The 25,000-nt window shown below is 53.5% G+C and overlaps 8 protein-coding genes across 8 annotated transcripts; 3 read left to right on the plus strand and 5 right to left on the minus strand.

Annotated features, from left to right (window-relative positions):
• Window positions 1-576: 576 nt before the first annotated feature.
• ACET3X_006626 (uncharacterized protein) lies at window positions 577-1,838 on the minus strand. Its single transcript, XM_069452776.1, has 3 exons — window positions 1,697-1,838; window positions 996-1,585; window positions 577-945 (listed from the first exon to the last, which is right to left on the minus strand). The coding sequence occupies exons 1-3, from the start codon at window positions 1,756-1,758 to the stop codon at window positions 686-688; spliced, it is 912 nt and encodes a 303-aa protein (XP_069305394.1). The 5' UTR covers window positions 1,759-1,838; the 3' UTR covers window positions 577-685.
• Window positions 1,839-2,575: 737 nt separating this feature from the next.
• On the plus strand, window positions 2,576-5,631 carry ACET3X_006627 (uncharacterized protein; the record flags this gene model as incomplete). Its single annotated transcript, XM_069452777.1, has 5 exons — window positions 2,576-2,624; window positions 2,814-3,046; window positions 3,102-4,946; window positions 4,996-5,445; window positions 5,497-5,631. The coding sequence occupies 5 exons, from the start codon at window positions 2,576-2,578 to the stop codon at window positions 5,629-5,631; spliced, it is 2,712 nt and encodes a 903-aa protein (XP_069305395.1).
• A 2,070-nt stretch (window positions 5,632-7,701) lies between these two features.
• Window positions 7,702-9,084, plus strand: ACET3X_006628 (uncharacterized protein; the record flags this gene model as incomplete). The annotated part of the gene is made up of 5 exons (XM_069452778.1): window positions 7,702-7,753; window positions 7,815-7,976; window positions 8,057-8,620; window positions 8,677-8,944; window positions 9,006-9,084. The coding sequence occupies 5 exons, from the start codon at window positions 7,702-7,704 to the stop codon at window positions 9,082-9,084; spliced, it is 1,125 nt and encodes a 374-aa protein (XP_069305396.1).
• Window positions 9,085-9,795: 711 nt separating this feature from the next.
• ACET3X_006629 (uncharacterized protein) lies at window positions 9,796-10,996 on the minus strand. Its single transcript, XM_069452780.1, has 4 exons — window positions 10,933-10,996; window positions 10,420-10,871; window positions 10,144-10,366; window positions 9,796-10,094 (listed from the first exon to the last, which is right to left on the minus strand). Exons 1-4 carry the CDS (start codon window positions 10,961-10,963, stop codon window positions 10,072-10,074), a joined length of 729 nt encoding a protein of 242 aa, XP_069305397.1. The 5' UTR covers window positions 10,964-10,996; the 3' UTR covers window positions 9,796-10,071.
• A 178-nt stretch (window positions 10,997-11,174) lies between these two features.
• On the plus strand, window positions 11,175-12,867 carry ACET3X_006630 (uncharacterized protein; the record flags this gene model as incomplete). Its single annotated transcript, XM_069452781.1, has 2 exons — window positions 11,175-11,800; window positions 11,850-12,867. 2 exons carry the CDS (start codon window positions 11,175-11,177, stop codon window positions 12,865-12,867), a joined length of 1,644 nt encoding a protein of 547 aa, XP_069305398.1.
• Window positions 12,868-13,517: 650 nt separating this feature from the next.
• ACET3X_006631 (uncharacterized protein) lies at window positions 13,518-14,557 on the minus strand. The gene is made up of 2 exons (XM_069452782.1): window positions 14,171-14,557; window positions 13,518-14,117 (listed from the first exon to the last, which is right to left on the minus strand). The coding sequence occupies exons 1-2, from the start codon at window positions 14,376-14,378 to the stop codon at window positions 13,813-13,815; spliced, it is 513 nt and encodes a 170-aa protein (XP_069305399.1). The 5' UTR covers window positions 14,379-14,557; the 3' UTR covers window positions 13,518-13,812.
• Window positions 14,558-16,716: 2,159 nt separating this feature from the next.
• ACET3X_006632 (uncharacterized protein) lies at window positions 16,717-18,722 on the minus strand (the record flags this gene model as incomplete). The annotated part of the gene is made up of 2 exons (XM_069452783.1): window positions 16,717-18,376; window positions 18,427-18,722. 2 exons carry the CDS (start codon window positions 18,720-18,722, stop codon window positions 16,717-16,719), a joined length of 1,956 nt encoding a protein of 651 aa, XP_069305400.1.
• Window positions 18,723-19,937: 1,215 nt separating this feature from the next.
• Window positions 19,938-24,208, minus strand: ACET3X_006633 (uncharacterized protein). Its single transcript, XM_069452784.1, has one exon. The coding sequence runs from the start codon at window positions 23,905-23,907 to the stop codon at window positions 20,821-20,823; it is 3,087 nt and encodes a 1,028-aa protein (XP_069305401.1). The 5' UTR covers window positions 23,908-24,208; the 3' UTR covers window positions 19,938-20,820.
• Window positions 24,209-25,000: the final 792 nt, after the last annotated feature.

Here is a 25,000-nt window from a genome sequence, read left to right on the forward strand (position 1 = left end):
CTATCTCTGCAGCGAGGGTGTGGTCAGAGGGGCGGTTTGTTTCAACGACGCCGGTAATGTTTCACCGACAAGCTACCTAGGCATCCCTACCCTTATCGAGTGCCAAGCTCTGCTGAGAAGGTCAGGAACCGCATCATAATGGGCTAAAGCATGCAGAAGGTTTGAAGTACCCTGTCTGCACGGCTGATTTACCGTATCAGAAGTGCTGGTGTGAGTAGTGTCCGTAGTCATGTAGTCACCTGGCTAAGAGGCGCACGGGTCTGCCCGGAATATACACCGTCCATTACTTTTGGCTGCATCCAATAAGAAGATGAGACAAATCACAAATACTTTCAGGTGGCTGATTTAGAAGCCCGTGACGATGCGCCGTAGAACACACCCAAGCTTCTAGCCAGGCCAGGTTTTCGATCTAGTAGAGAACGGGGCGCTCACAAACCAGGAAGGGCGATGCACGTGATGAATTATGACCCTGGACATGCGGGTGCTGCCCAAGTGTGACGCAGAGACCGTGACGTATATGCAGTCAAGAAGCACACATGGCGCATGCAGACACAAATCTAGACCATGAACAATCTCCACGAACTGGCTGATACAAAAGAGCTATGAACGGATGTTTATTCTACACAGCCCATAAGGGAGATGGAACCAGATTCCCGGGATATCAAGTCTAAAGCTCCTAGAGCGCTTAACCCTCGGAAGCAGCCGCACCGGTGATAATCTCGACAAGTTCGCCAGTAATGACAGCTTGACGCGTTCGATTGTAGAGAATCTGGAACTTGTTGATCATCTCTCCAGCGTTCTTGGAAGCGTTGTCCATGGCGTTTTGACGCGCAGACTGCTCGCAAGCGTGACCCTCGGCCAGCGCCCAGAAGAGCGAGTTGGCGAGGGCGTACTCGCGGAGGTTGGGGAGAACCTCATCCTCAATCTCGAAAGCAGCGAAGTTGGCTAGATGTTCGGTTAGGCATGGTCCATTGGACTGTAGAGTTGCAACGTACCAGACTGGGAAATAGCCTCCTCAGAGAAGGCCTCCTGGATGGTGGCCTCGTAACTCGAAGCATTGATAAACTTGTTGTAGACGATCTTGACGGAAGCGTAGTCGGTGGGCAGCATGGAGATCTGGTCGGCAATGTGCAGGGAGTCGGCAAAGGTAGGAACGTCCTTTCCGGCACCAGCGAAAGACAGAACCATGTTCTTTCCGTTGGAACGACCCAGTTGCGCCTTGCACTTCTCGCCAATGACGGCCAGATCAGTCTCGGGAGCCTCAGCAAGCATAGCCCTGACCTTCCTCGACATTCCCGAGTGGATACCGCCGCAGAGACCCTTGTCGGAACTGCAGACGATGATGAGGTTCTTCTTGCCATCACCCTCGATGGGCTTGGTCTCGGCGCTCTCGAAGACGGTGTTGGACGTCTGGCCGTACTTGCGGGACTCGGTCATGGCCCTCTGGGCGCGGGTGAGCTTGGTGGAGGCGACGACCTTCATGGTCTTGGTGATCTTCTCGATGTTGCGAATCGACTTGAGACGGCCCTCGATTTCACGGAGCGTGGCATAGCCGGCGGCATTGGAGGCAGTAAGGGTGGCGGGACTATATACACGAACTTCCAGTCAGCACTTGACGCAGTTGGCGATGCAATGGATCCGGCAATGGGGGGGTTGCAGGGCGCGAGAAAAGCTGCGGGCGCAGGTGGGAGCGTACCGGGCGGCGGTGGCGGCCATGCCCGCCTTGAAGGCCGGGCGCGCAGCTCGTGAGATCATCATGGCTACGAATTGAGATGAGTGGAGATGGCGACAGCCGTGTGGTGGTGCTTCACTGCTGTCTTTGCTGAGCGGGAGCTGTGTCGGGCAATCGGGACGCTGAATTGCTTTGCGCGCTAACATGCCAAGGGTCACGTGACTTTATCCAACACAGCACGCCGGATGCGATGCCTTCTACCCGCGCTGCCACACTCATCGAGGCTCGAGCGCAGTGTTAGGTGCGTCTTTGTCTGGCAATGAAGCTTTTGATGCCCAAAAATGGCTCCAAACACAACATCGCCATGACAACATTAGGCGGACATAGGCAGGAGCAACTGAATGAACGGGTGGCAAGCACCATGTCCCAGAGCCGTGACGCATGGTTCCGCGTCTTTGGGAAAAGCAAGCAGCTTGCATGCTGTCTGCTGTCTGTGGTAGCTTATTTGCAGTGTCCTAGTGCATGAATCGGTGGTGAGGTTACGCATCTGTTACGAAAGTCAGTGGCCCAGATTTGATAGAAGGCCGAATGCCCGTGCGCCGATGGACTTAGTGAAGCAGGCAAGTCGTGGCTCCTCCCTGGGGCTGCGCTTCACTTAAACCCAGCACTCCTCTTGTCACTCGCCTTCTCCCCTGCGTCTTTCCTCCTCTATCCTTCACCATCGCGTCACTCACACGACTCGTCTGCCCTCGCCCGGCACGCCTCTCTCTGCGCCTACCACCCTTCCACAGGGTCCGCTCTTTCGCATCCGCTAGGTTTCTTCGATCGGTGCCAGACTTCGCTGAGCACGCCCGTCCGGTTTTTAATTATCCACAATCTCGGCGCGCGCCTGCCTTTCGCATCATGTCTTCTTCAGACGACGACACTCCCCTTGTGAGAGGAAAAGACCAAGGTGAGTGCGCCCGACTATCTGCACGCGCCACGACTATCTCCCTCTCGCGCGCCCGTTGCCCTTGTCAAATTCAACAATCTCACCACCCAGCCTCGCCAACTCTCACCTCCTCCCAATGCTCCCTCTCTCTGGCGCGACTTTTGCATCCGTATTGAAGACTCAAGACGGCTAACAATAATTCCTCAGTAGCCAAATCGAACGAACAGATTACCGAAGAGGAAGACAGGAAAATGGACGCTGAAGTCCCCTCCAACGGCCACGTCGAGCCCGGCATCTCAATCCGCATGGGACCAGTTGTCGACGACGACAAGATGGATGTGGATGCGCCTGAGACCAACGGAAAGCGCAAGTCGCGCAGCAGCGTCACCAACGGCAAATCGTACAAAGACGCCAGTAGCTCAGAGGATGACGATAAGCCTTTGGTGGGTCGCCCTGAACGCATCCTGTACGCGTTACCATGAGCTAACTTTCTGGCAGAGCAAGCGGCGACGGACCTCGGAGCAGGCGAAACCTTCCAAGGACGACTCCGACTCCGAACTCAGTGACGTGCCCTTGAAGGCTAGAGTCCTCCCCAAAGCAAGCGCTGAACAGATCGGGGAGTCTGCCGACTCTGACGTGCCTCTTGCCAAGAAGCTCACAAAGAAGAAGGAATCTATTGAGAAGGCCGCTGCCAAGGAAGCTCAGGCTATGCGCAACAAGGAGAAGGCCACCCCAAAACGCAAGCAGAAAGTTGAGAGTGACAGTGACGACGACATTCCTCTTGCGAAGAAGAAGGCACCAGTGAAGAAGGCGAACGGCGTAAAGAAAGAAGAGTCCGATTCCGATGCACCACTCGCGAAAAAGGCTGCCCCGAAGAAAGCCACCAAGGCAAAGCCTGCCGCTGCTACCGCCGCACCTGCAAAGAAGGGCAAACTCAAGAAAGAAGAGACTGAGCAAGACGATGAGGCTGAGGCTGAGGAGGACGAGTACCGCTGGTGGGAGGATCCAGGCAAGAGCGATGGTACCAAAAAGTGGGATACACTGGAACACGCCGGTGTTGTCTTTCCTCCCGAGTACGAGCCGCTCCCTAAGCACGTCAAATTGGTGTATGACGGCATACCTGTTACTCTGCATCCAGAGGCTGAGGAGGTGGCTACGTTCTACGGAAGTATGCTGAACTCCACCCACAACGTCGAGAACCCAACCTTCAACAAGAACTTCTTTGAGGATTTTACTACTTATCTGGACAAGACTGGACACGGCAAGGACAAAGACGGAAACATAGTCAAGATCAAGAAGTTCGAGAAGTGCGATTTCAAGCCCATCTTTGAGTGGTTCGATGCAGAACGCGCAAAGAAAAAGGCTCTCCCGGCAGCAGAGAAGAAGGCGCTCAAGGCCGAGAAGGAGGCCGCTGAGGCTCAGTATATGTACTGCATGTGGGACGGCCGCAAACAGAAAGTCGGTAACTTCCGTGTTGAACCCCCTGGTCTATTCCGTGGTCGTGGCGAGCATCCCAAGACTGGACGCGTGAAGAAGCGTGTTATGCCCGAGCAGATTACCATCAACATTGGTGAGACGGCTAAGGTCCCTGAGCCGCCCGCAGGTCATCGCTGGAAGGAGATCAAGCACGATCACGAAGGCACATGGCTCGCCATGTGGCAAGAAAACATCAACGGTGCCTACAAGTACGTCATGCTTGCTGCCAACTCCGATATCAAGGGTCAGAGCGATTTCAAGAAGTTTGAGAAGGCACGAGAACTGAAGAAGCATATCGATCGCATTCGGAAGGACTACCGAAAGGATCTCAATTCGAAGATGATGGCTGACCGCCAGCGTGCTACCGCTATTTACCTCATCGATCAATTCGCCCTCCGTGCTGGTAACGAGAAGGGGGAAGACGAGGCTGACACGGTCGGTTGCTGCTCACTGAAGTTCCAGCATATCACGTTGAAGCCTCCGGAGACTGTCATATTCGATTTCCTGGGTAAAGACAGTATTCGGTTCTACGACGAAGTCAAGGTCGATCCACAAGTCTTCAAGAACCTCAAACTTTTCAAGAAGGAGCCCAAGACCACAGGAGACGACATCTTCGATCGACTGACCACGTCGGGCCTCAACAAGCATCTTACGAGCTACATGCCCGGTCTCACTGCAAAGGTTTTCCGTACCTACAACGCTTCCTACACGATGGCTCGATTACTCAAGGAGATGAAGGCTACTGGTACGATTCAAGAGAAGGTCAAGGCTTACAATGACGCCAATCGCGAAGTCGCCATCCTATGTAACCACAAGCGTACTGTCGCCGCAAGTCACGCCACTTCCATTGAGAAAATGAATGAGAAGGTGTGTTGCCATGATTTGTTTGACCCTTGACAGTGCTAACTTCTATCAGATTAATGGTCTTCGTTATCAAGTCTGGAGGACCAAGATGATGATGATCGATGTGGACCCAAAGATCAAGAAAAAGAAGGGTGCCGAGTACTTTGAGCGACCTGAAGATCTCGACGATGAATGGGTCAAGCAGCACCAGGAGGCGGAGGTCGACGAGATGCGTCAGAAGATTATCAAAAAGTTTGAAAAGGACAACGAGAAGCTCAAGGCCGACGGTGAGAAGGAAATGAAGCCCAAAGAGCTCGAGGAGCGCATGGATAAGGTTAACGAGTTGGCTGCAAAATACAAGAAAGAGAACAAGACTGGCAAGGTCGAAGCTGAGGGCAAGGGCCCGACAGTTGAAAAGCTCGAGGCCAACATCGAGAAGCTCAACCAGCGCATCGAGAACATGAAGATCCAGATGGAAGATAAGGAGGGCAACAAGGAGGTTGCTCTCGGCACATCCAAGATCGTAAGTCATCTCATAGCCAGCTTGTAAAGATATCTGACTAACCACAACTAGAACTATATCGATCCTCGCCTTACTGTAGTCTTCTCCAAGAAGTTCGACGTCCCCATTGAGAAATTCTTCTCCAAGACACTTCGGGAGAAGTTCGACTGGGCCATCAAGTCGGTTGATGAGACCTGGGAATTCTAGAGCAAAGCATCTATGCAGAGTGGGTTTCTTTCGTCTTCGGACACGTTCATCTATTTGCATTGGATGCGTACAGCGTCCCAGAGTGAGACTGAATGGGCGACATTCGGCGAAAAAAAAAAAAAGCATGATGGCATTTTGTACTACTCTTCTATGCAAATGGGTAGGTGGCACGAGTCGGCGGGCATGCCGCATGACTTTGCGATCTTATTATGCTTAAGGAGTCATTGCATATTCATAGTAGCTCTCTGATCTAGTCCCTCTTATATAAAGATATATCGAATAGAGATACTCAGATGATTCTAATTCGCGGATGCATATGCAAGTGCGGGACGATCACCATAGTTAGTCGGTGTTCTATGCATGAACCACTGTTCGACATAAGGGTTGTGCATGCATACTTTCATATGCACCGTGACTCAGTGTGATCTGGATGCAAAACCTGCACGTCGGCTGTGTCGCACAATCACCGTGGAGGAGAGACAAGTGGTACAAAGCGGTGGTAAGAGGGCGTCGCAGCCAGTTACAGGCGTTGTGTACTTGCCTTGCTTTATCGACGAAAAGTACAGATCGAGGAGATCTCTAGATTCGCATGCTGTGCTACGAGGTGCGAGTAGATCTCGGCACCCAGAAGCCGTGTGACATGACGCAGGTACAGACTTTGAAGGTTTGCGTCGCCGTCCTGAAGCTTGACGAGTACTAGCAAGTCGCTGACAGCATTGGGCTGGAGAATAGACGCGGCAACAGCCAGCACTTGGCCGTCCACGACTTCTTGCTTGACTCGGCGGCCAGAACATGGAACACATGTCAAGGATGCCGCGAAGCGAACACTCCTTCGTAATGCCTGTCGCCTGAACATCTGAAGTCGTCATGAAGCGAGGGTTTTATGCAGGCTAGACGTTAAGCTAGAAGAGCAACCCCAGCAGTGCACCTCTTAAAGGGAAAGGTGAATGAGCACCAGATGTCGCGGCTCCGCATTTGTTTGCTTTTTTATTCGGCAATCGCTCGTCAACTCGTCAATGGATCGCGAATGTGGCTTACACATTACACAACGACGTCTAGAAAGGCCCAGAGACGGATCGCTGCCTCCGCAAGGGATTGCCTGATAAAAGTGTTCGTCTGAAAGGACGTATTGCACTTGCCCCTGAGTTAACCCCCACCTTGGGCTGTCATGCGACCCAAGTTTTGATGCTTGAGACAAGGTCCAGCACTGCGGGAGGAGCGCGCGCCGTCGTTCACCGCCCGCTTCTTGTACATCTCCCGCGACAACCGCAGTGTCTCCAGGAGAAGGGAACAGCAAACGTCATGGTGTGAAGCTGGCGTGGTGTGGCAAAGCAGATGCCACTACTGCACAAACATGGTGTCTGCACAACACCTGCATCCCGAGATGGTGGTGGCGTAAGGCGCCTTCAACACAAATACATCGGGGTCTCGCTACATGAAGAACAATGCCCACACTAATCTCGGTCGACTTGCTTGCGGAGCGGACCACTATGGTGTGCATAGGATCAGCCACATGTGCCCGACCAAGGCTGGCTGGCTGCTATGGGCGCCCATATTTTGCTTTTTCTCCAATGCGAATAGCCTCAGTGATGCAGGCGGCTCTCCTCTGAAGAGAATTATCGCCGGGCTTGGGTGTGCACATTTAAATATCGGCCTGACCTGTCCCCTCTCCTGCAGGTCAATGAGTCGTACATATTGGGCCTGAGCTATATGACATCGTTGTTGTGCCGCGGTATCCTACTTTGAGCATTCCTCTTCACGGTTTAGTCCCTCTTTATTCCAGCCCAGCACACACATACGATCGCGAGGGCCGCGTGTTATCTTCGTCCCAACATAACGTGAGCAGGGCAGACGATCGCAGAATATTGCCTCGCCTATAGCAGCCGTCATACTGTCCTTTTCCTTCGGATTACCACAACAAGGTCTGAGCGCGATCCGCAACGCCCAAATCTCCACCCCCGACTTTGACATAGCAAGACACCATCCGCCCACTGCGCCGTCCGAAATCTCCTAGCGACTTGCTCTTGCGCGCATAGCACGCATAGATCACGAACACACGCGACTTCAAGAATGGCTTCAGAACAGGCGACCAAGCCTTCGGTGCTGATAATAGGAGGGTTGGGTAAGGCTTACTCTGATGAGCACCACCCACGTACGACACGAGGGCTGACCATGTGGATTAGGCTACACCGGGCGACACCTGACCAAGTACATCCACGATAACGATCTGGCATCGCAGATACGCATCGTCGACAAGCACCTCCCAGAACTAGCATGGCTCGCACCCGAATTCAAGGAAGCGTGCTCGAGAGAGCGATTTATACAGGCCGATGCGGCGCAGGAAAGTGCGTACCCCCCTGACCACATCTCTGGGTGCAAGGGATGTTCACAAGCAGACGTTCCGAGGCTAACTCGAATCCCCCAGGATCCCTACCGCGGATATTCGATCGTGAAGGCGGAGCTGAATTCGACTACGTCTTCAACTGCGGCGGCGAGACACGCTTCGCCCAAGATGAGAAGGTCTACGAACTCCGCTCCTACGGCCTATCTATGGCCGTCGGCCGCGAAGCCGCCAAACGCAAAGTCAAGTGCTTCGTCGAACTCAGCACTGGCATGGTCTACAAATCCGACAGCACACCGAGCAAGGAGTCTGACAAGCCGAAACCGTGGTCGAATCTGGCAAAGTGGAAACTCAAGGCTGAGGAAGACCTCGCCAAAATCGACGGACTAAACCTGATGGTTATGAGGATGGCACACGTCTACGGTCCGTATACGAGCAAATTCTTGAGCACAGCGCTTTGCATGGCGCGGGTATACCAGAGCAAAGGAAAAGAGATGCGTTTCCTGTGGAAGGAAGACCTGAGAACGAATCTGGTGCATGTCGAGGACTCCACCAGGGCGCTATGGCATGGTGTGCAGTGGTATATCAAGGGTACCCCAGGGCGCAGGCCGGCGCCCACTTTCAACATTGTGGATCACGCAAATCACTGTACGGATTGCCACTCTTCATTCTTGAACTTGCCACAGTACTAACATGACTCTCAGCGCAAAAGCAAACAGCCCAGCTCATGGGCGAGATCTTCAACATTGAAACCGGCTTCCACGGCACACTCATCTCAGCTTTTGCACGACTGAACCTCGACCACGTCGTGGACGAAGTAAACGACGAGACACTAGACCCATGGGCGGAACTGCAGCAAAAAGCCGGCATCAGCTCATCGACACCACTCACACCATACATGGAGAAGGAGCTGCTGAAAGACGCAGATTTAAGTATGGATGGAAGTTTGTTCGAAAAGGAGACGGGATTCAAGTGAGTTGTTCCGATCAATGCAGGATGTACGGGAGATGACAAGATGCTAATACAATGACAGATACAACGTAGAGAAGATCACAAGAGAAAAGGTCGAAGAAATCATCGAGAGTTACAAGAGGATGAACTGGTGGCCATAGCCGTCTTGCGCTCAACTCAACCGCTTCTTTTCATCGATACCCTCTCTTGTCACGACCTTTCTCACGACGACCACCTATTTCCTCGTATATCCGAATCCTGCCAAAAGCCACCTTTACATCTTTCGAAACGACGATTATTTGCTCCGTTGGGCATAATAGCATAATAGCGCAAGTATGCATTATCTGGAGCTTTTGATAGGGTCATGTTCGACACGATTCGACATGTTCACACTGGTCTTCTTATGTCTTGTAGGCACTAGTATACGGCGGTGGCATTTGCCTTGCGTGTCACGGTTTCTCTTTTCTGAAGTGTATTGGGGAATGTATCTGGTATGTACACGTTACTGTATGGTGTTGGTCTTGTTCTGGTTGCTGTGAGAGCATGCGAGTTATGGTGTTACATACCCCTCAATTCAAGTATTTATTCGTATACACTGTCACCTATCGTGAGGTAACTCACTATGCTGAAATATTCTCCGGCTGTTGGACATCTCAGGGATATGTGATGCATGGAGAGAATATCTGGGGATCGGGCCAACTTTGAACAGTTAGAACATGGTTCAGGTCAAATATATACGGAGCGGTAGAGATAACGTTCAGTCATGTGAGGAAGCCTCAGCGAGTGGCCCTGGGACATGCGGTACTGCGTATTTGATAGACGTACTGGTGACAAGACGTAGGCACAAGACTGTCGAGTTACACAGTATTGTATCGCGGTAAAAGTGTATTTTTCAAACACGTTACTTCACTTACTTTACAGTACGTAGCTGTTAGCTGTGTGTGGAACATGCAATACACGCGTTGAAACGATGTTTTGCTGAATACCTACCATCTTGGTCTGGCGAGACACAAGATTTCGGCAGACAGAACAAGATCAATTTCGGCCTTTTCCCAAGCCTGGGGCACTCTCTCTATATTAGACGAGCTTGACTATTGCACAGATTTATATAACATTGAATGGCTTGACTGGTGGATGCTATAGGACGCTTATGCCTTCTGGGAAACGATCCCTAATGTCTGTTAGCCTGTGTCATGGGTTCGAAGTGGGTTTCGACATACTCTCAATGTCAGTGACGCTCTGGTCAAGGATTTGCTTGAGGGTCTTGGGGTTGTCAAGCTCCTTCTCAATCTTGGCAATGATGGAGTCAGCAAGCTCCTTTTGCTGCCTCTGCTTGACCTGGCCCTCGTAGCGGACCCATGAGTCGAGGACAGACTTGGCCTCGGCGGCGATGGCGGTCTTCTGCTCGAGCTCGAAAGCCTGGGCCTCGAGCTGGGCGGTCTCCTGTGGTTTCGTCAGTCTCGTGTGCCTGCATGCGCTCAATCGCCGGGTCGCACCTTGGAAACCTCGAACAGGGTCTTGGTGATGTCAATGACACCGCCAAGGTCCTGGACGCTCTCGATGCGCTGCTTGACAGCGGTGGTGTGGTCCTGGCGGGCAGCGTTCAAGATGCCTGTGATCTTGTCGACCTGCTGCTGCGCATAGTCTCCCCACGCAGGCCCAGCGTACTTGGCAACGGCCCAGAAGATGGTCAGGAGCGAGAGGGCGACAATCGACTCCTCGTTGACGACGTAGAGCTCGTTGCTGATAGCGGCGACACTGAGACCGGCTCCCGCGGAGAGGACAGCGGCCTTGGTGAGGGGGCTGTTGCCGGGGACGGGTATCGCGTCGAGGACAGACTGGGCCTTCTTCTTGGGGTCCTCCTGGGGCAGGTTGGACTGATAGCGGGCCTGGACGGCGATGGAGGGCAGGGCGCGGAGAGGGAGCGATGGGCGGAGACGGGCGGCGCCTATTGTGGGTGAGCACGGGGGTCAATGGCATGGCATCTTCATCGGAGTGCTGCTACTCACCGACCGCGCTCCTTGCAAGACGTGAGGCCATGGCTGTCTGATGAGAGTGGGGAGTTTGGGTGCTTTGTCGTCGTCGAAAGCTAGCTTTTCGTGATGCTGCCTCCACCCAAAGAGCCAAGCGCCGACGCCCATGCGCTAACCGAACTTCGCCCGGCCCTGCCTTCACTTTTCGACATGGCCGACTTTTTGCGCTCGTGAGCAATTCAACACCACGACACGGGACACGTCCAAGGGAAAAAATAATGTCAGGCACAAAGGCCGCCAGTCTGTCTGGCGTCAAGAGGAAGAGGGATCCAACCAAGGCCGAGCGCATCGAATCAAAATCAAAAAGCAGGCGCAAATCCCCCAGCGACGATGGCGAGCATCTGCAGTCCGAAATCCTGCAGCTCGAAAAACAGATACTCGAATCGCGGAAACACTACAACAACATCGCCACTCTTCTGCAGCGAGCGAGACAAGCAGACGCCGACAATGACGGGCCAATACTCGCTGCCGTCGCCCTCTGCCGGGTCTTCTCACGACTCCTGGTAACCGGCGACATGGTGAAGAGCAAGGGCATGAGTGAGGCCGAGGGCGTCATCGTAGCGTGGCTGAAGGAGCGCTACCGCGAGTTCTGCGACGTCCTGATGGACGACTTCCTGGGCAGCGAACACCCCCCGAAGCAGTCGGTGGCCCTGACACTGGTTATGCGGTTAGTCAAAGAGGAGGCAAAGTCATCCAAGGACTACAGGATCAAGAATGGACCGCTGCCGCGACTCATTCGGGTGTTGCTATGCCTTCCCCTGGACGATCTCAACCGCGACGAGTTTGCCGACAAGTACCTTACGCAGTTTGACGATATCCGATACCAGACATTCCAGACCATCCAGTAAGTGCATAGGCCCACCAAGGTCCACCACTGATTCTAATGTATTCAGACATGTACTTGACAGCGATCTCGACATCACGACGCGCCAACTCGTAGCGGCGAACGGCCTGTCCCTTCTGTACACACTTACCGAAGTTCCCAAGTCCAAGACCGACATCCAAAACTTCTACGTGCAGGTACAAGGGAAGAGTCCGATACCCTCTCTTCAGGCATACAAGGAGAAGGCGCAGGCAGCATGGTTGGCAACCATGCGCACAGGTCTCTCCAAGGAACAACGGAAGACCATCCTGCACAACTTTTCCCACCAGATTGCACCGTGGTTCCACCAGCCTGAGATCCTGTCAGACTTCTTGACAGACTCGTACAATGTGGGCGGCGCAACCTCTCTGCTGGCTTTGTCTGGAATCTACTACCTCATCTCCGAGAAGAACCTCGACTACCCATCCTTCTACCTCAAGCTGTACTCCCTTCTAGACGAGGGCCTCATGCACTCAAAACACCGATCGCGTTTCTTCCGACTGCTAGACACTTTCATGTCGTCGTCGCATCTGCCCGCGAATCTCGTTGCCAGCTTCATCAAGCGTCTCTCGCGACTAGCACTTCACGGACCGCCAGCCGGCGTCGTCGTCGTGGTACCGTGGGCCTACAACATGTTCAAGAAACACCCAGCCTGTACCTTTATGATGCACCGCGAGATCCGGGACCCAGCTCTGCAGGAGGAGCTGGAAGAGGAGGGCATGGACGATCCATTTGACATGGAAGAGCAGGATCCTCTCCTCACAAACGCCATTGAAAGCAGTGTCTGGGAGCTAGAGGCACTACAGTCGCATTACCACCCCAACGTAGCGACGCTGGCAAAGATTATTTCGGAGCAGTTTACCAAGCGAGCGTACAACCTGGAAGACTTCTTGGACCACTCGTACACGGCGCTGCTCAATGTCGAACTAGACCGCGACCTGAAGAAAGAGCCAGAAGTCGAGTTTGAGATACCAAAGCGCATCTTGACGGCAGACGAGGGACTAAATACGTTTGGGCAGCTGCTCACGCAGGTAGTGGAAGCAAAGTAGCTGATGTATATGTGGTTGGAGAATGATACCCGAAGATGTGTATTAATTGATGAGCCTTATTCACCCATGCATAGCAAGTGCACGTCTTGGTCTGCCTTGCGCTAGCTGTGTTGAAGGCTGATGGAAAATGGTTGAGACGCAGCACTGTGGTTGACTGGTTAGCGCAGTGTCAGCCAGGCGCAAAAAAACAAGGTTTTCTAGCTTCAAAGCTTGTGGCTTGCTCGAGTAGCGTTTTCCTTAGTGTCGACAAGCTAATGCAACGGCACAAGCTCGTTAGTCCGGGGCCGCCCGCTGTCTTGCTCGTGTTGCGTGTACGATAAGATAGGCACGTCGTTGTGGAGGGAGCAGAAGATGAAGAAGCGGGCGATGAAGGTGTACAATGATATAGATGAGGCATGTTGCAGATGCATGACGTAGTCAGTTTGGGACATTGTAGGGCTGCTTGCAAGACAAAAAGGCAGGTCGGCGATTATCTTGCATCGATTGGCGTGGGCACTTGCAGGTACCACAGATTTCACATTGAACCGCATAGCTTCGAGCTTCCACATGCATGTGTCAAGTGACAGGGGTCAGGCGTTTCAGAGGAAACGCCTATCAGGTAGATGTCGGTACGTCGAGAAGTTTCACGAAACAGCCAATAGAAAGATTGTTTTTAGAGCGCCTCTCGGCAGCCAATATCTCATTGTAATTATCTATACATGCCAAACCATGTGTATGCATCCCCATGGAACATTACCGCGTTGGCAGGACACAGGGATCCAGTACCTCATTCATAGCCCATCCAATTCGCGCCTTTTCAAGTCTGAAGATTAAAAACCCCCACCATTAATGCTGTGTTACTCCGTGTTGCTTTTGAACAAACATGCAACCCAGTCGTGACCGAGTTGTTGGTATATCGTGAAGAAGGGAAAAAGAGCGGATGCTCTGCTAGCCAAAAGGAGACGCTTATGCGAAGACAGCGGCACCGATGGCGAAGACAAGTCCACCAAAGGAGACCATGTTGCCGGCGGCGGCACCAGTGGACTCGGGGACAGACGCGCTGTCGGTGGCGCTGCCAGCGACACCAGAGGTAGAGGACTCCTCCGCAGAGGGGGTGGCAGAGGCAGCGGAAGAGACGGCAGCTGAGCCAGTGGCAGAGGCAGTAGAGTTACCACCGACGATGGGAGTAACAATGGAGCCGCTGGGGGCAACGGGAGTAGCAGTGGGGACAACTACAACCGAGGTGACGGAAGCGGTCTCAGTGACGGCAACTGTGAAGTTGTTAGTTTTGTTACTGGTGTACTAGGTCGACAAGATGACTTACGGGTAGAGGTGATGTCGGCAGAGGTGGCACCGGCGGGGACAGAGACATCAGACGGCGATGGGATAGGGACAGGGGAGCCGACAGCGGTGGTGGCAGGAGGAGCCTGGATCTGACCGTCGGAGATCTGAGAGATGGGCTGGACGCCGTACTGAGGAACAGCGGCGACGGTAGCGGCCATGATGGCAACGGAGGCGATGGTGAAACGCATGTTGATGGTGGTTGGGGGGGGGGGGTTTTGGTGGGTTGGGTATTAGAAGCTAGAAGGTGTTTGACTTGAAGATAGCGACTGGATGGATCGACTCGTAGATTGGGAGAGTTGAGCGGGTGAATCTGTTTGTGCGTTGAGTGGATGAGGAGGCAGAAAGGAGGCCGCAGGCACATCTATTTATTTGGCTGGGACAGCAGCGCAAACCCACGGGCAAGGCTTGCGGCTGTTGTGTCGCAATGCGGTGGGGGACCCACTCTTAGCCAATCGTGGCCTGTGCGCTGGGTAGTGGAAGGGGAGTTATTGGAGTGAGTAGAACCACCCAGCCCCGGCGCACAGACGCAAGGCCACTGTGCGATTGGCAGATGGACAAGCATCGTTCCAAGAAATCCAGCCGCTTTCTTCCAACTTCCACCCACTCGAACCGTTGGGCGAGGCTAGTCCCCTGCCCGAGAGGCTGTAGAGGCTGTCACGCTGCTGAATACCGCCGAGGTGCTTCGTCGTCTGATTGCCTGGCTGCCTGCCTCTCCCCGTCGCACCACAGCGAGCATCCGAGTGCAACCCGCCACCTGGATCTTGCAGCTCCAGCCACAAACAAAAATGCCAATTCGTCCAAACACGCAAGCAACAGTGAAGACTTTGACGGCCACGCAACCTCTCTCCACTGCACATCGCTTGTCTGCACCTTATCGCAACGCCAGCAAACGCCTCCCGCCCAGCGGCCGGGCCACTAGCAACCATAGTGCCAGGGGCAGCTCCGTCACCATTCGATCGGCTGAAGCCTGTCCATGGCCAAATGCAGATCGCTGCCCGGTACAGCTGGCGGCCCCAGGCAGCCCTCAGGATATTGTTGCCAACAGTTTCTCTGCGCGTCGCTGGCCGACCGTGTTTCGTCTGTTCGCCTCCCAATCCTTGCTTTTTACTATCCTTAGCAACAGCACCCAGAATTCATACCAAACTTCGCCAACTGCGTTTCTTTTTTTGACTCTCCGTCGTCGTGGGCGACGCGTGTCCCTTCTTCATCGTTTCGACCTTCGCTAACGCGCAATCGATCCATGTTTCTGCCCGAATGCTTCCTCTCCTGATGATCCCTTGCTGCAACAAAACGCCATCGGCACAAAACCATTGCGGTCTCCCCGAAAATCCCAAGAATCCTGCACAAAGCCCTTGCAGGCGCAATCTATTCAAATAAACAAAGTCAATCTGTACCTGCTCACATAGTACCCTCAAACATCAGGCGCATGCAGCAAAAGGTTAAAATGCACGGCCAACCCCAGCCCATTCTCCGGACTTTGCACCAAAGGCCCATGCTCGTAATCTCGTTTCGCATGATTTCCCTGCCCCTGCCGCTGCCGTGATAACGATTCAAGGGGAAGGAGATCATGACGTCGTCTTCCTCCCGCTTCGTATTCAACGGGTTGCCCTCACGCTGCCAAACGGCCATGTCTGATGTGGTGTGCGAATCGGCGGCCCGCCGCGTGACTGCGGACAAGCTCACGAGAGAAGCCACTGGGAGCATGTAGCGCGTGCTGTGAATGTTCGGCGGAAAGGCCGACGGCTCCAAGGAGGTTCTTTCGACTTCGGCTGTCCGACGCTGCGACTTGCATCTGACGTGCTGCACTTGCGCAGGTCCAAGACGCACAACTGCAGCCCTTCTGGCATCGCGCCCAAAACCAACCATCCAGATCTGTCACCGCAACGCTGTCCACGCATCATGGAGAAAAAGCGGTTGGGTGATTGTTGCCCCGGTTACCAACCTTCCCAGCTGCTCCTGCCACCACGGCTTGCCGCTGAAACGTCCTGCGTGCCGATATCTAGGAGTGTTTCCAAGGTTTCGGCAAAAAAAAAATTGAGTGCGCCACCAGTTGCAGGTACGCGGCTGACTTGCTGTGGTGTTGGCTCATTGTGAACCCTCAGCCAGTTGATCAAGTTTGCCCAGGGCTAAGCGATGCATAAGACATTTGTGCATGCGACAAGCATGCATAACATTATGTACACATGTCGAACCCGGACAACGCGCAGCTGCACATTACTGTCCGTAGTCTGGACGGTTTACCTAGACGTTATTGCTTTTGATCCAATTCAACAATGCATTGGCAAGCCCAAGGATTGCTTCTGCCGCTCCGCCCATCTTGGCAACTCAACACTTGATGATAAGAGCAGCAAAGGTTTGAGCCGATCAGAGTACTTGTTGTAAACATCTTCATTATCTGTGCCATAGTGCAGCCTCTACGTCGAGCGCGAGACGATGAAAACGCCTTTGTAATGCTATAAAAGAACGATAACGCTAACAATTAATTTTATCCAAACATCGACATCCAACATCTACTTCATGGCTCCACTAGAGCTGTCCGTTCTTCTCTCTCGTAATCCCATCCGCTGAGTCGCTTTCCGACACCGACTTGGGCGCCATCATAGGCTCAGGGCCACTTGACGAACCGGGCGTGGTGCGCTTGAAGTAGTTGTGTACGTCGAGATGGTCGTCCTCATCAGGGTCAACACCTTCCCAGCCGTTCTTCTCAGAGAACTTGTGTTGCTGGCGTTCGAGCCACTCTGCGCGCATCTCGGTAATTTTCTGCTCGTAGTCGAGCTTGGCGTCGTAGCCCTTGTGCTGACCACGGAAACGCTCCCACCAGGACAGATGCTTCCAGTGGATGGCAATGCCGTGGTAGTCGTGCTCTTTGCCTGCGCGGATGTATGCCCAGCGACGCTCTTGCTCCTTGAGATCCAGGCCGGTCGTGTCTGGGAGGAAGAGCAGGGTGAGAAGAGCGCCAGCAAGACCGAACCAGGGAACAAAGTAAAACTTGGTTTGGGTGTCGATGTAGTTGTACAAGACAGCGGCGAGTAGGGCACCGGCCTTACCGCAAGCAGCACTGAAACCGTGGGCCGTGGCGCGGACCGGCGTAGGGAAGACCTCGGCAGCAACGAGGAAAGTGACACTGTTGGGGCCGAATTGGTTGAAGAACGAGGACAAAAAGTACATGGCTTGGAAACCGTGAATGTTCTCAGGCGATGTGAAGTAGTCGAGAGCGAAACCGGGGATGATGAAGAGAACAAAGTCGGCCAAGAAACCGACAATCATCATCCATTTACGTCCGTAAAGCTTGTTGTCGATGAGCAGAGAAGCGAGGTAGTAACCACACAGCGATACACCGACGTTGATCAGGTTGTACAGCCAGCCTGTCATGACAGACTTGTTACCAGGCGTGATGATGCTGATGAATTCGTTCTGGAAAAGCTTGTTTCCGTAGAAGAAAACATCGTTGGCAAACCAGGCACCAGCAGTAGCCAGAAGACGGGGTCCAAAGTACGTGAAGGTGAGCTTCAAAGACTGAACGTCGTAGCCGGTAACGTTGGACTTCTTCTTGGAAAGTGCGAGCTGCCTCGAAGCCGATTTCATCTTGTAGTAACGGAAGTAGACCAGCCAGAGCGTACCGACAGCAGGGATGGCAAAGGAGACACGGTAGGTCCACTGAGCCAAGGTCTTGGAGTATGGTGGGGATGATCCGCCATGGAAGATGAGGAGCAAGATGATCAGAATGACCTGATTGAAGAATTGACCCCAACCTTGCATCAGGAAAGCACTGGTAACTTTCCTGCCACGGTGAAGACGATCGTCCTTGGTAGAGACTTTTCCGGAGCCGACAGCGTTCTCCATACCAGCAGTGGCAGTCATGGGGTACTCGCCTCCGACACCGATACCGTAAAAGAACAAGGCCCAGACGTAGCAGATGACCCATCCGTTCTGGGTGATGCCCCAGGCGGCAGTGAGCATGAGGAGACCGACAAACATGATGACTGCGTCTTGGATAAGACCGAAGCGGCGGCCGAGCCAGTCACCAACAACACCAACGAGGATCTGACCAACAATGATACCGCAAATCTCAAGGTAGTCGATAGCCTGTAGCCAGGTCTCATCACAGATCTCGTGCTTGCCCCAGCATTCTGGGAAAGCAGCCTGCAGGAGAGGTCTGACGTTACCAATGGAGAAGAGAACGTAGCTAGATTCATGTTAGTGACGACTTGAGCGACAAGATAGAATTCAACGTACCCCTCGAGACCAAGACCCATGCCGGGAATTACACAGGTCCGGAAGTAGTGACCAAAAGGCGCAAGCGGGTCTTTCTTAAACATGTCCCAGAAGTAGGATGCTTCGGCCTTTGCTTCAGCTTTGTCGACTTGCCCAATGAATTTGACGCGTTCACGTACGGGCATGTCTGCCCAGTAGGTGCCGTTGGCATTGTAAAGGTCGTCGGGATGGAGCAGAGCATGGAATACATTAGACTCGTTGGCGCTCATGTCGTTGCGGATGTCAATTTCCTGGGTAGCTTGGTGCTCGCCGGTCATGTTGGGACCATGGGGTGCAGCCACGCCATAATCCCGGAGGGATGGTGGTGTAGGTTCGTAAGAATTCGCCATAGTAGCGACAACACAACGAGGGCTGGGCCGGGCTCGTTGTTAAATGCTGATGGTGGGATGGCTGGGAAAAAGCGCTGTCCAGAGCCACGGGTCCTAGTCGAAGCTTATATGCGCTTTGATGCTAGTCCAAGAAGGCGGATTGTCCCAGAGATATTACAGTTTTTTGACGATGTGGATTGCGCAAGTAATCCCACGTACAATGCAGAACCGCAGCACGTTCAATGGGATGGCTTCTAAGTGGTCGATGGGATCTGCGAATCGACGCAATGCCAGATGCTAGTAATAGCCGGGCGGCCCGATGACGAAGTTTCCGATATGGTATACACGGATTGGTGATGGATGCACGCCTCCAATTGCCTGTGATGCGTCGTTCCTGTTCCAAAACGTCGCCGCAGACGCGCGGTGGGCAGGAGTAGAGGGTCAGAGAGGTAACCGGCTGAGCCAGGTTCAGCCGGGGGGGAAAGACGAGGCAGAGGCGCACAAGGGGCGTGAACTTGAGTGAACAAAGTTGAGCATCTCATACAAGGCGAAGAGGTACAGGCTATATAAGGGTCCAATGATGGGAAGAAAATTCTAGTGTAGAGACGGTCGCTTCCGGCGGGGGCTCAAGGTTACTGTGGACGGGAGGATACTAGAGGTTTGCAAGCCCCACCCAGTCTGGCAGGAGCTCGTGCGACAGCAAATCCCAGCCTTTTCGGCACAAGCAGCACCTTCTCTGCCCCATAGTCGCCAAATTCCGAGGCTGTTGAGGACCCTTCGTGCGCCTCGGACCTGTCCCCAGATTTCTGCCCTCCCAAGGAACTGTCCGCGATAGCTGATAAAACCATGACGTTTTTACCAAGCCTTCTGGGGAGTTTGCACAAGCACACCAAGCCTGCGGTCGAGAGGCATGGCAACGCATCCGTTGCCCAGCCCTGCTACGCCATTGACGCATTCCTGCCGCGTCGCCACGGACTTGCACGTACGAGGCGATGAAAACGTCTTCGAAGGATCAGGTGCCGAAGCGCCAATCACAACACACGACGGAGAACGTGGGCGAGATCAATGGACAAGGCGGGGTCCGAGACTCTGGATCAAGGCGGGACGTGCGCGGCTGCTATGGTGCTTGGCCTCCTCCATCCTGGTCCTTTCTGCCCGAGTATCCACACTTTGTCCGCTGCCATCGTCCCATGTCCCCCTCAACACCACCAATAATGCTGCCACGCTGACAACGATGCTCATCATCTCCGAGTGTGCCGGGCTAGCAGGGACGCTGCTTGCTTGTTGCCGTTCAATAAACACCTGTCCGAGGGCATCTCTGCTATGCACTTTTGACGTGGAACCACCCGGGCAATACTGCCATATCCCGACCTTCGTCTCCGCTCCTCTGACAATCTTGAACGACTACCACCATGCCGGCATCTAGAGGATGGAGGCGAGATTTCGATCCTGTACGAGGAAGCCACGTCGGACCCTGCAGTCCAAGTGCCGAGAAGCAACGCCTTTGCATCATCGCTCGCTTGATTGCCCTTGATGCCTCGATTTTGCCATCCCAGATCTATGCTCGATATCCACCGTTGGAGCTGGCTAAACAAATGGGCCCGGGGATATCAGCGGAAATGCTACGGCAACATCCGACGGCACTGCTCAGTATCAACCCTGCCTCAAATCGCCTCGTCGAGCCCCATGTGGACCAAACACATACCGTGACTACACTTGACCCTAGCGGCAGTTTGCAACGCTTACGATTCATAGACTTCATGTGGAGGGCTCAGTGCTGAGTAATTGATATCACTTAGTATTAGCTACGACTAAATATATGGTTTTATACAAGAATGCCATCCAGTGGGTGAGTATTACAAGTGCGCTCAATCATGTCGCCGACAAGGGAAGCCACTTTTTCTTTGCATAACAATGATGTTGGAGATGCAAAGGCGCTGCATCCTTCATGCGCAAAAGACCAAACGCCATGCGAAATTCCAGCAATCTGGAACCGTTCATGCAACACAAGGAAAATTCGTCGCTAGAATCCAGAACAAGTGGAGTCTCAACTTAACCAGTTCTGCCACTGGCACCGGCAGCCGCCAGTCCCACCGTCTATGGGTCCGCTGACACTACCTTGCCCCTGCGTACCTTTGACGAGGTTGCCTCCGAACCCGCGGTCTTCAAACCGGAACGACTTTTTCGATTCTTCGTCTTTGATCGACCCGTCATCCTCCATCTCGTAGCAATAGAGGTTTTTTTTCGCTGCATCGCCACCGTGGCGGTCGATGGTGATGGTGACAGGGTACGGAAAGGTGCCTGGCCGCTTGAATACGTCTGATTCGTCCGCAGCTGAACGCTGCAACAGTGTCTTGCTTTCTTTGCTGCGAGTCCAGATCTGCACCAAGAAACGTGTCTCTGAATATGTACACCTCAGTTTGGCAGCGTCCTTTGTACTTCCTCCCTCGACGTCGGCAGGGTTACCGCCGCGGTTGGTGCCGTTGATCTGTTTCAAGAAGATTGAGCGATCAAAATAGTTGTAGAAGCCATAGTGCTCGTTGTCTTTTCCGCGATTGTACAGTCGAAGTGGCTGCGCAGATGGAAAAGGCAACAGATTTGCAGGCGCGGCGGTTCCATCAGAAGCCAGCATAGGTGGTGGAATCACTGCTGTAATGTTCGTTGGGTCGCTCGCATCTGCACGCTTCACCATCCGCGACGCACCAACGGTGGGATCCTGCATGCTGATGAACAAGCCAGTATCTTCACCATCAAAGGGTGCAGAATTCCCGTCTGTAGTTTGCCCTAGAAAACTCATGTCGGCTGTTGATGGAGGCGCAGGTGAGGGCGAAGCTGCGGCACGTGCATGCAACAATGACCGAACAAAGGCACCAGCTGAGACTGGATTCATGGCCCTCTTCACGCGTTCAGACTTGGGCAGCTCAGCTACGCTTCCGTTCTCGAAGGTGATTTCAATTTGGAAGTTTGGCTGGTCGGGTTTGTTGGGCGCGACGGATTGCTGAAGCTCTTTCGGCAGCGCACAGCTCCACAACGTAGTTGGTGCAACACAGCCACTCTCTTCCTCGACTGCTTCGGGTTGAGCGACGGTCAAGATACCGGTAGGTATGGGAGGATAGTCTGTGAGATTGAGCCACTGGTTGCCGATGTCTGCACTCGGTTGAGTCGGCGTTGGCTTGTTGTCGTTGTTGTCGTTGTTGTCGTTTCCCTTCCTTGTAAGGACTACCACCACGGGGATGATAATTGCCAGTAGTACGAGAAAGATCAGACAGCAACAACAACTCCAGAAGCAGATGCCTCTCTTCTTTTTCTTCTCCTTGTCAGCTCCCTGCGGGTTTTGGCTTCGTTTCTTTCCAAACGGCCAAATGCTCATCATGTCGCAGACTTTGCGGTGCTTCTTTCCTCCTTTGAGATTGGGAGAAGATGCTTGTGAGCTGGAGCGACTGACGTTATCGTAGCTCCAGTGCGAGTTTTTTTGCGCAAACTTGGGTGGCGGAGCAAATACTGGCAAGCTCTGCTGCGACGTGTTGGCGTTTGTGTGTGGAAACGCTCCGCTCTCAGCTTGCGGTGCTGGCGCTGACGTGTGCAAATGCTGTAAAGGTGGTGGATAATTAGCACGAACGGAATAGCTGTCCGCCGTTGGCCGCCTATCTTGCAACTCGATGTTGACGTTGATCTGTCGTGGCTCCTCGACCTGACGCGGCATCAAGACGGTTCCAATAGCCGCTGTACCCACAACTGGGGAGGCCGACATGGTAGAAAGAGGCGATGTGACGCCACGATGAGGGTCCGATGATGGTTCTGGAGTTGGGTGGAATACCACCTTTTCCGAGTCTCTCTGTGATGGAGCACTGGACACTGCAATCGCTGTGTTATCTGGCCCTTTGGTAAGAGGGATTGACTCTTCTCTCTGACGTGTACCATACTGGAGAGGTACTATCGGCACATCCGGTGTTCGATCGCCATCACGCCCGGGTTCAGTCCACGTTGAAGATTTCGGTGTCATGACGAATGGGGTGGTAATAACATTCCACCATCCTTGCGATCGCCGTGGAGTGGGCACCATGGAAGTGTCAATAGCCAAAGAGTTCTCTACAGTCCTCTCTCTTAGAGGCGTCTCGTCCTCTTCGAAGACAGTACTGGTGGACATGATACGGTCCTTCCTTTTAGAGTCATCGTCTTCCTCAAAAGCAGTTCCAGCTGAATCCAAGGTGTCGTTCCTGGCGTGGCCAGTCGCTCCTTGCGTGTCTCTGGCAGTCTCGGCACCTGATGCCTGTGACAAACCAATAGGTAGAGCCGGGACTGGAGGTACGTTGGAGTTCGCAAAGGTCGATTGGTAACGAGAGTAGATGCTGGGCGTGTAATCGGACTCTGTAAAAGGCGTATCTGGCGACCAGACGGACTTGACTGCCGCGGGAGTGATGATAATACTTGGGGTTACAAGAGTAGAGTCACTGCCAGCACGATGCCGACTGGCTTGAAGCGTGCTAAAGTCGGAAATGCTGTCAGTCGGGACCGATATTCCAATTGGTATGCGTCGATCCCAAGGCGAAATCTCTTGCCACGATTTGCTCCCCGGCGTCATGGAAATGGCGGTATCAGCTTCGCTTCGGTCGATGCTGGGTTTCTTCTGATGTGTGTTTTCTGGTTGAGGTGTGCCCTTGGTGATACCCAAACCCTTGTTCCTGGTCGATGACCGTCCTAATCCGAACCATGGGGATCTCCGAACGGACCCAGAGCCTCTCTCTCCTCCATGCGGAAACACTTGATGAGGCTCGGTGCCTCTATGCCTTGTAAAACTCGTATCAACGGTGATGCCAGGTTTCGCCGGCCTTCCCAGAAGCTCTCGCCTCCGGCTTTTCTGCCTTGAGACACGTCCTGCAAAGGATCGCGAGTTCTGTCTTGACGTCGCTCGCTGTGAGTCAACATAGGTCTCGGTATCGAAGGTTGACCTGTCTAGGTTCCGACTTCCCTCAAAGCCATCGTTGAAGTGAACCGATATTTGTTCGTCTGAAGGGGTATGTGGGTCGTGTGCGTGTGCGTCGCCATCCGTCTGATATGCGGTATTAAATGTCGATCTCGAAAATGATGTAAGTGGTGGCTGCTGGCCGTGCATGTCTCTCCTCGTGGAACTCATGATTGGCCTTGTCCGTCCGTGTCTTTCGTTCGTGGGCTACCAAGATCAAAAGAAGGTCGGGGGAACAACACAGCTGTCTTGAAAGAAGGTCGCCGCAACGATGGGTTGTCTCGATATAGACGCAGTCCCGAAAGTGAGACAGTTTTGTGGTGGTGCTATTGTTCCTGGTATTGTGTAGATATGTTGCGGGGCCCGAAATGTATTACGTGACCACAAAAAAAACAACAACGAGGAAAACGGTATAAAGCAACAAGGAGAACGGAAAAAGAGAGGAATGAAGAGGTACGGAAGACGGTAAAGGCGGATCAAAAGGAGAAAGGTGAGGCTCTTGGTCGGACACGCGACCCCAGATCTTTACATGGCCGTCGATGGCCCTATCGCCTACCAGGCAAACCACTGCCATACCGCATAGTGCATAGCTCCTTCACCTAGACTTTCTACTCTAGCCTCTAATCTGCCAGAACCGCCGGCCACGAGTGGAGGAGTCAAAGCGTGCTGGTCGCAACAGGCCTTGTCAACGGGTCCCGAGTGAAGGTGATTGGAGCCACCAGGTGGATCTGCTTCATGTCGAGCGCCATGATTCCAGGCTTGAGGCTCAGTAGCCGCCCTGGATTCGCTGGGCTGGAAATGTACAACGCTATGCAAGACCTGAGACGCTCCAGAGGCATAGCTGGATGTCGTGTCTAGTGAGCGTTGGGATGGGCCAGTCAGAGGAGGGGACGACGTAACTCAAGCGCCAGATCAATCAGGGCGGCCACCAACCGTTGGACGAGAAAGGCGCCGCCAAGATGGCGCTAGCTAGCCGTCGGTGCGGTCTGTATGCGCCGACCATTTCCCTGTCTACTCTATGACCGAAGTCCTTATAAGTGTCATTGGAATGCCCTTTTCAAATCCACGAGAACGTAGTCAGTGGCAGCAAGGGCGAACTGGCGGAGATTGAGTAAATGGTGTTTGACCAAACAGCTGCTTGTCGTTTGAAGCACCATGTACCACCACTTTGTGGAAGCCGTTCCGTCGTCACTCACAGAAGCCCTGGGGGACGTTACAGCATGTAGTGACATGCTTGTGTGTCGGTGACATGCATGGCCAGGCG

This window comes from Alternaria dauci, chromosome 6 (assembly GCF_042100115.1).
Source record: "Alternaria dauci strain A2016 chromosome 6, whole genome shotgun sequence".
Taxonomy (NCBI): Eukaryota; Fungi; Ascomycota; class Dothideomycetes; order Pleosporales; family Pleosporaceae; genus Alternaria; species Alternaria dauci.

Bases quoted from the DNA above. Each gene is read 5' to 3' on its own strand.
- ACET3X_006626 (XM_069452776.1), bottom strand. From the start codon at position 1,758: ATGATGATCTCACGAGCTGCGCGCCCGGCCTTCAAGGCGGGCATGGCC. The intron at 1,586-1,696 runs GTACGCTCCCAC...TCGTGTATATAG, and splicing joins ATGGCCGCCACCGCCGCCCG to TCCCGCCACCCTTACTGCCT. The intron at 946-995 runs GTACGTTGCAAC...CCGAACATCTAG, and splicing joins GGAGGCTATTTCCCAGTCTG to CCAACTTCGCTGCTTTCGAG.
- ACET3X_006631 (XM_069452782.1), bottom strand. From the start codon at position 14,378: ATGCGTTTCACCATCGCCTCCGTTGCCATCATGGCCGCTACCGTCGCC. The intron at 14,118-14,170 runs GTAAGTCATCTT...ACAACTTCACAG, and splicing joins TGCCGACATCACCTCTACCC to TTGCCGTCACTGAGACCGCT.
- ACET3X_006633 (XM_069452784.1), bottom strand. From the start codon at position 23,907: ATGAGTTCCACGAGGAGAGACATGCACGGCCAGCAGCCACCACTTACA.
- ACET3X_006629 (XM_069452780.1), bottom strand. From the start codon at position 10,963: ATGGCCTCACGTCTTGCAAGGAGCGCGGTCG. The intron at 10,872-10,932 runs GTGAGTAGCAGC...CACCCACAATAG, and splicing joins TCTTGCAAGGAGCGCGGTCG to GCGCCGCCCGTCTCCGCCCA. The intron at 10,095-10,143 runs GTATGTCGAAAC...AACAGACATTAG, and splicing joins GAGCGTCACTGACATTGAGA to GGATCGTTTCCCAGAAGGCA.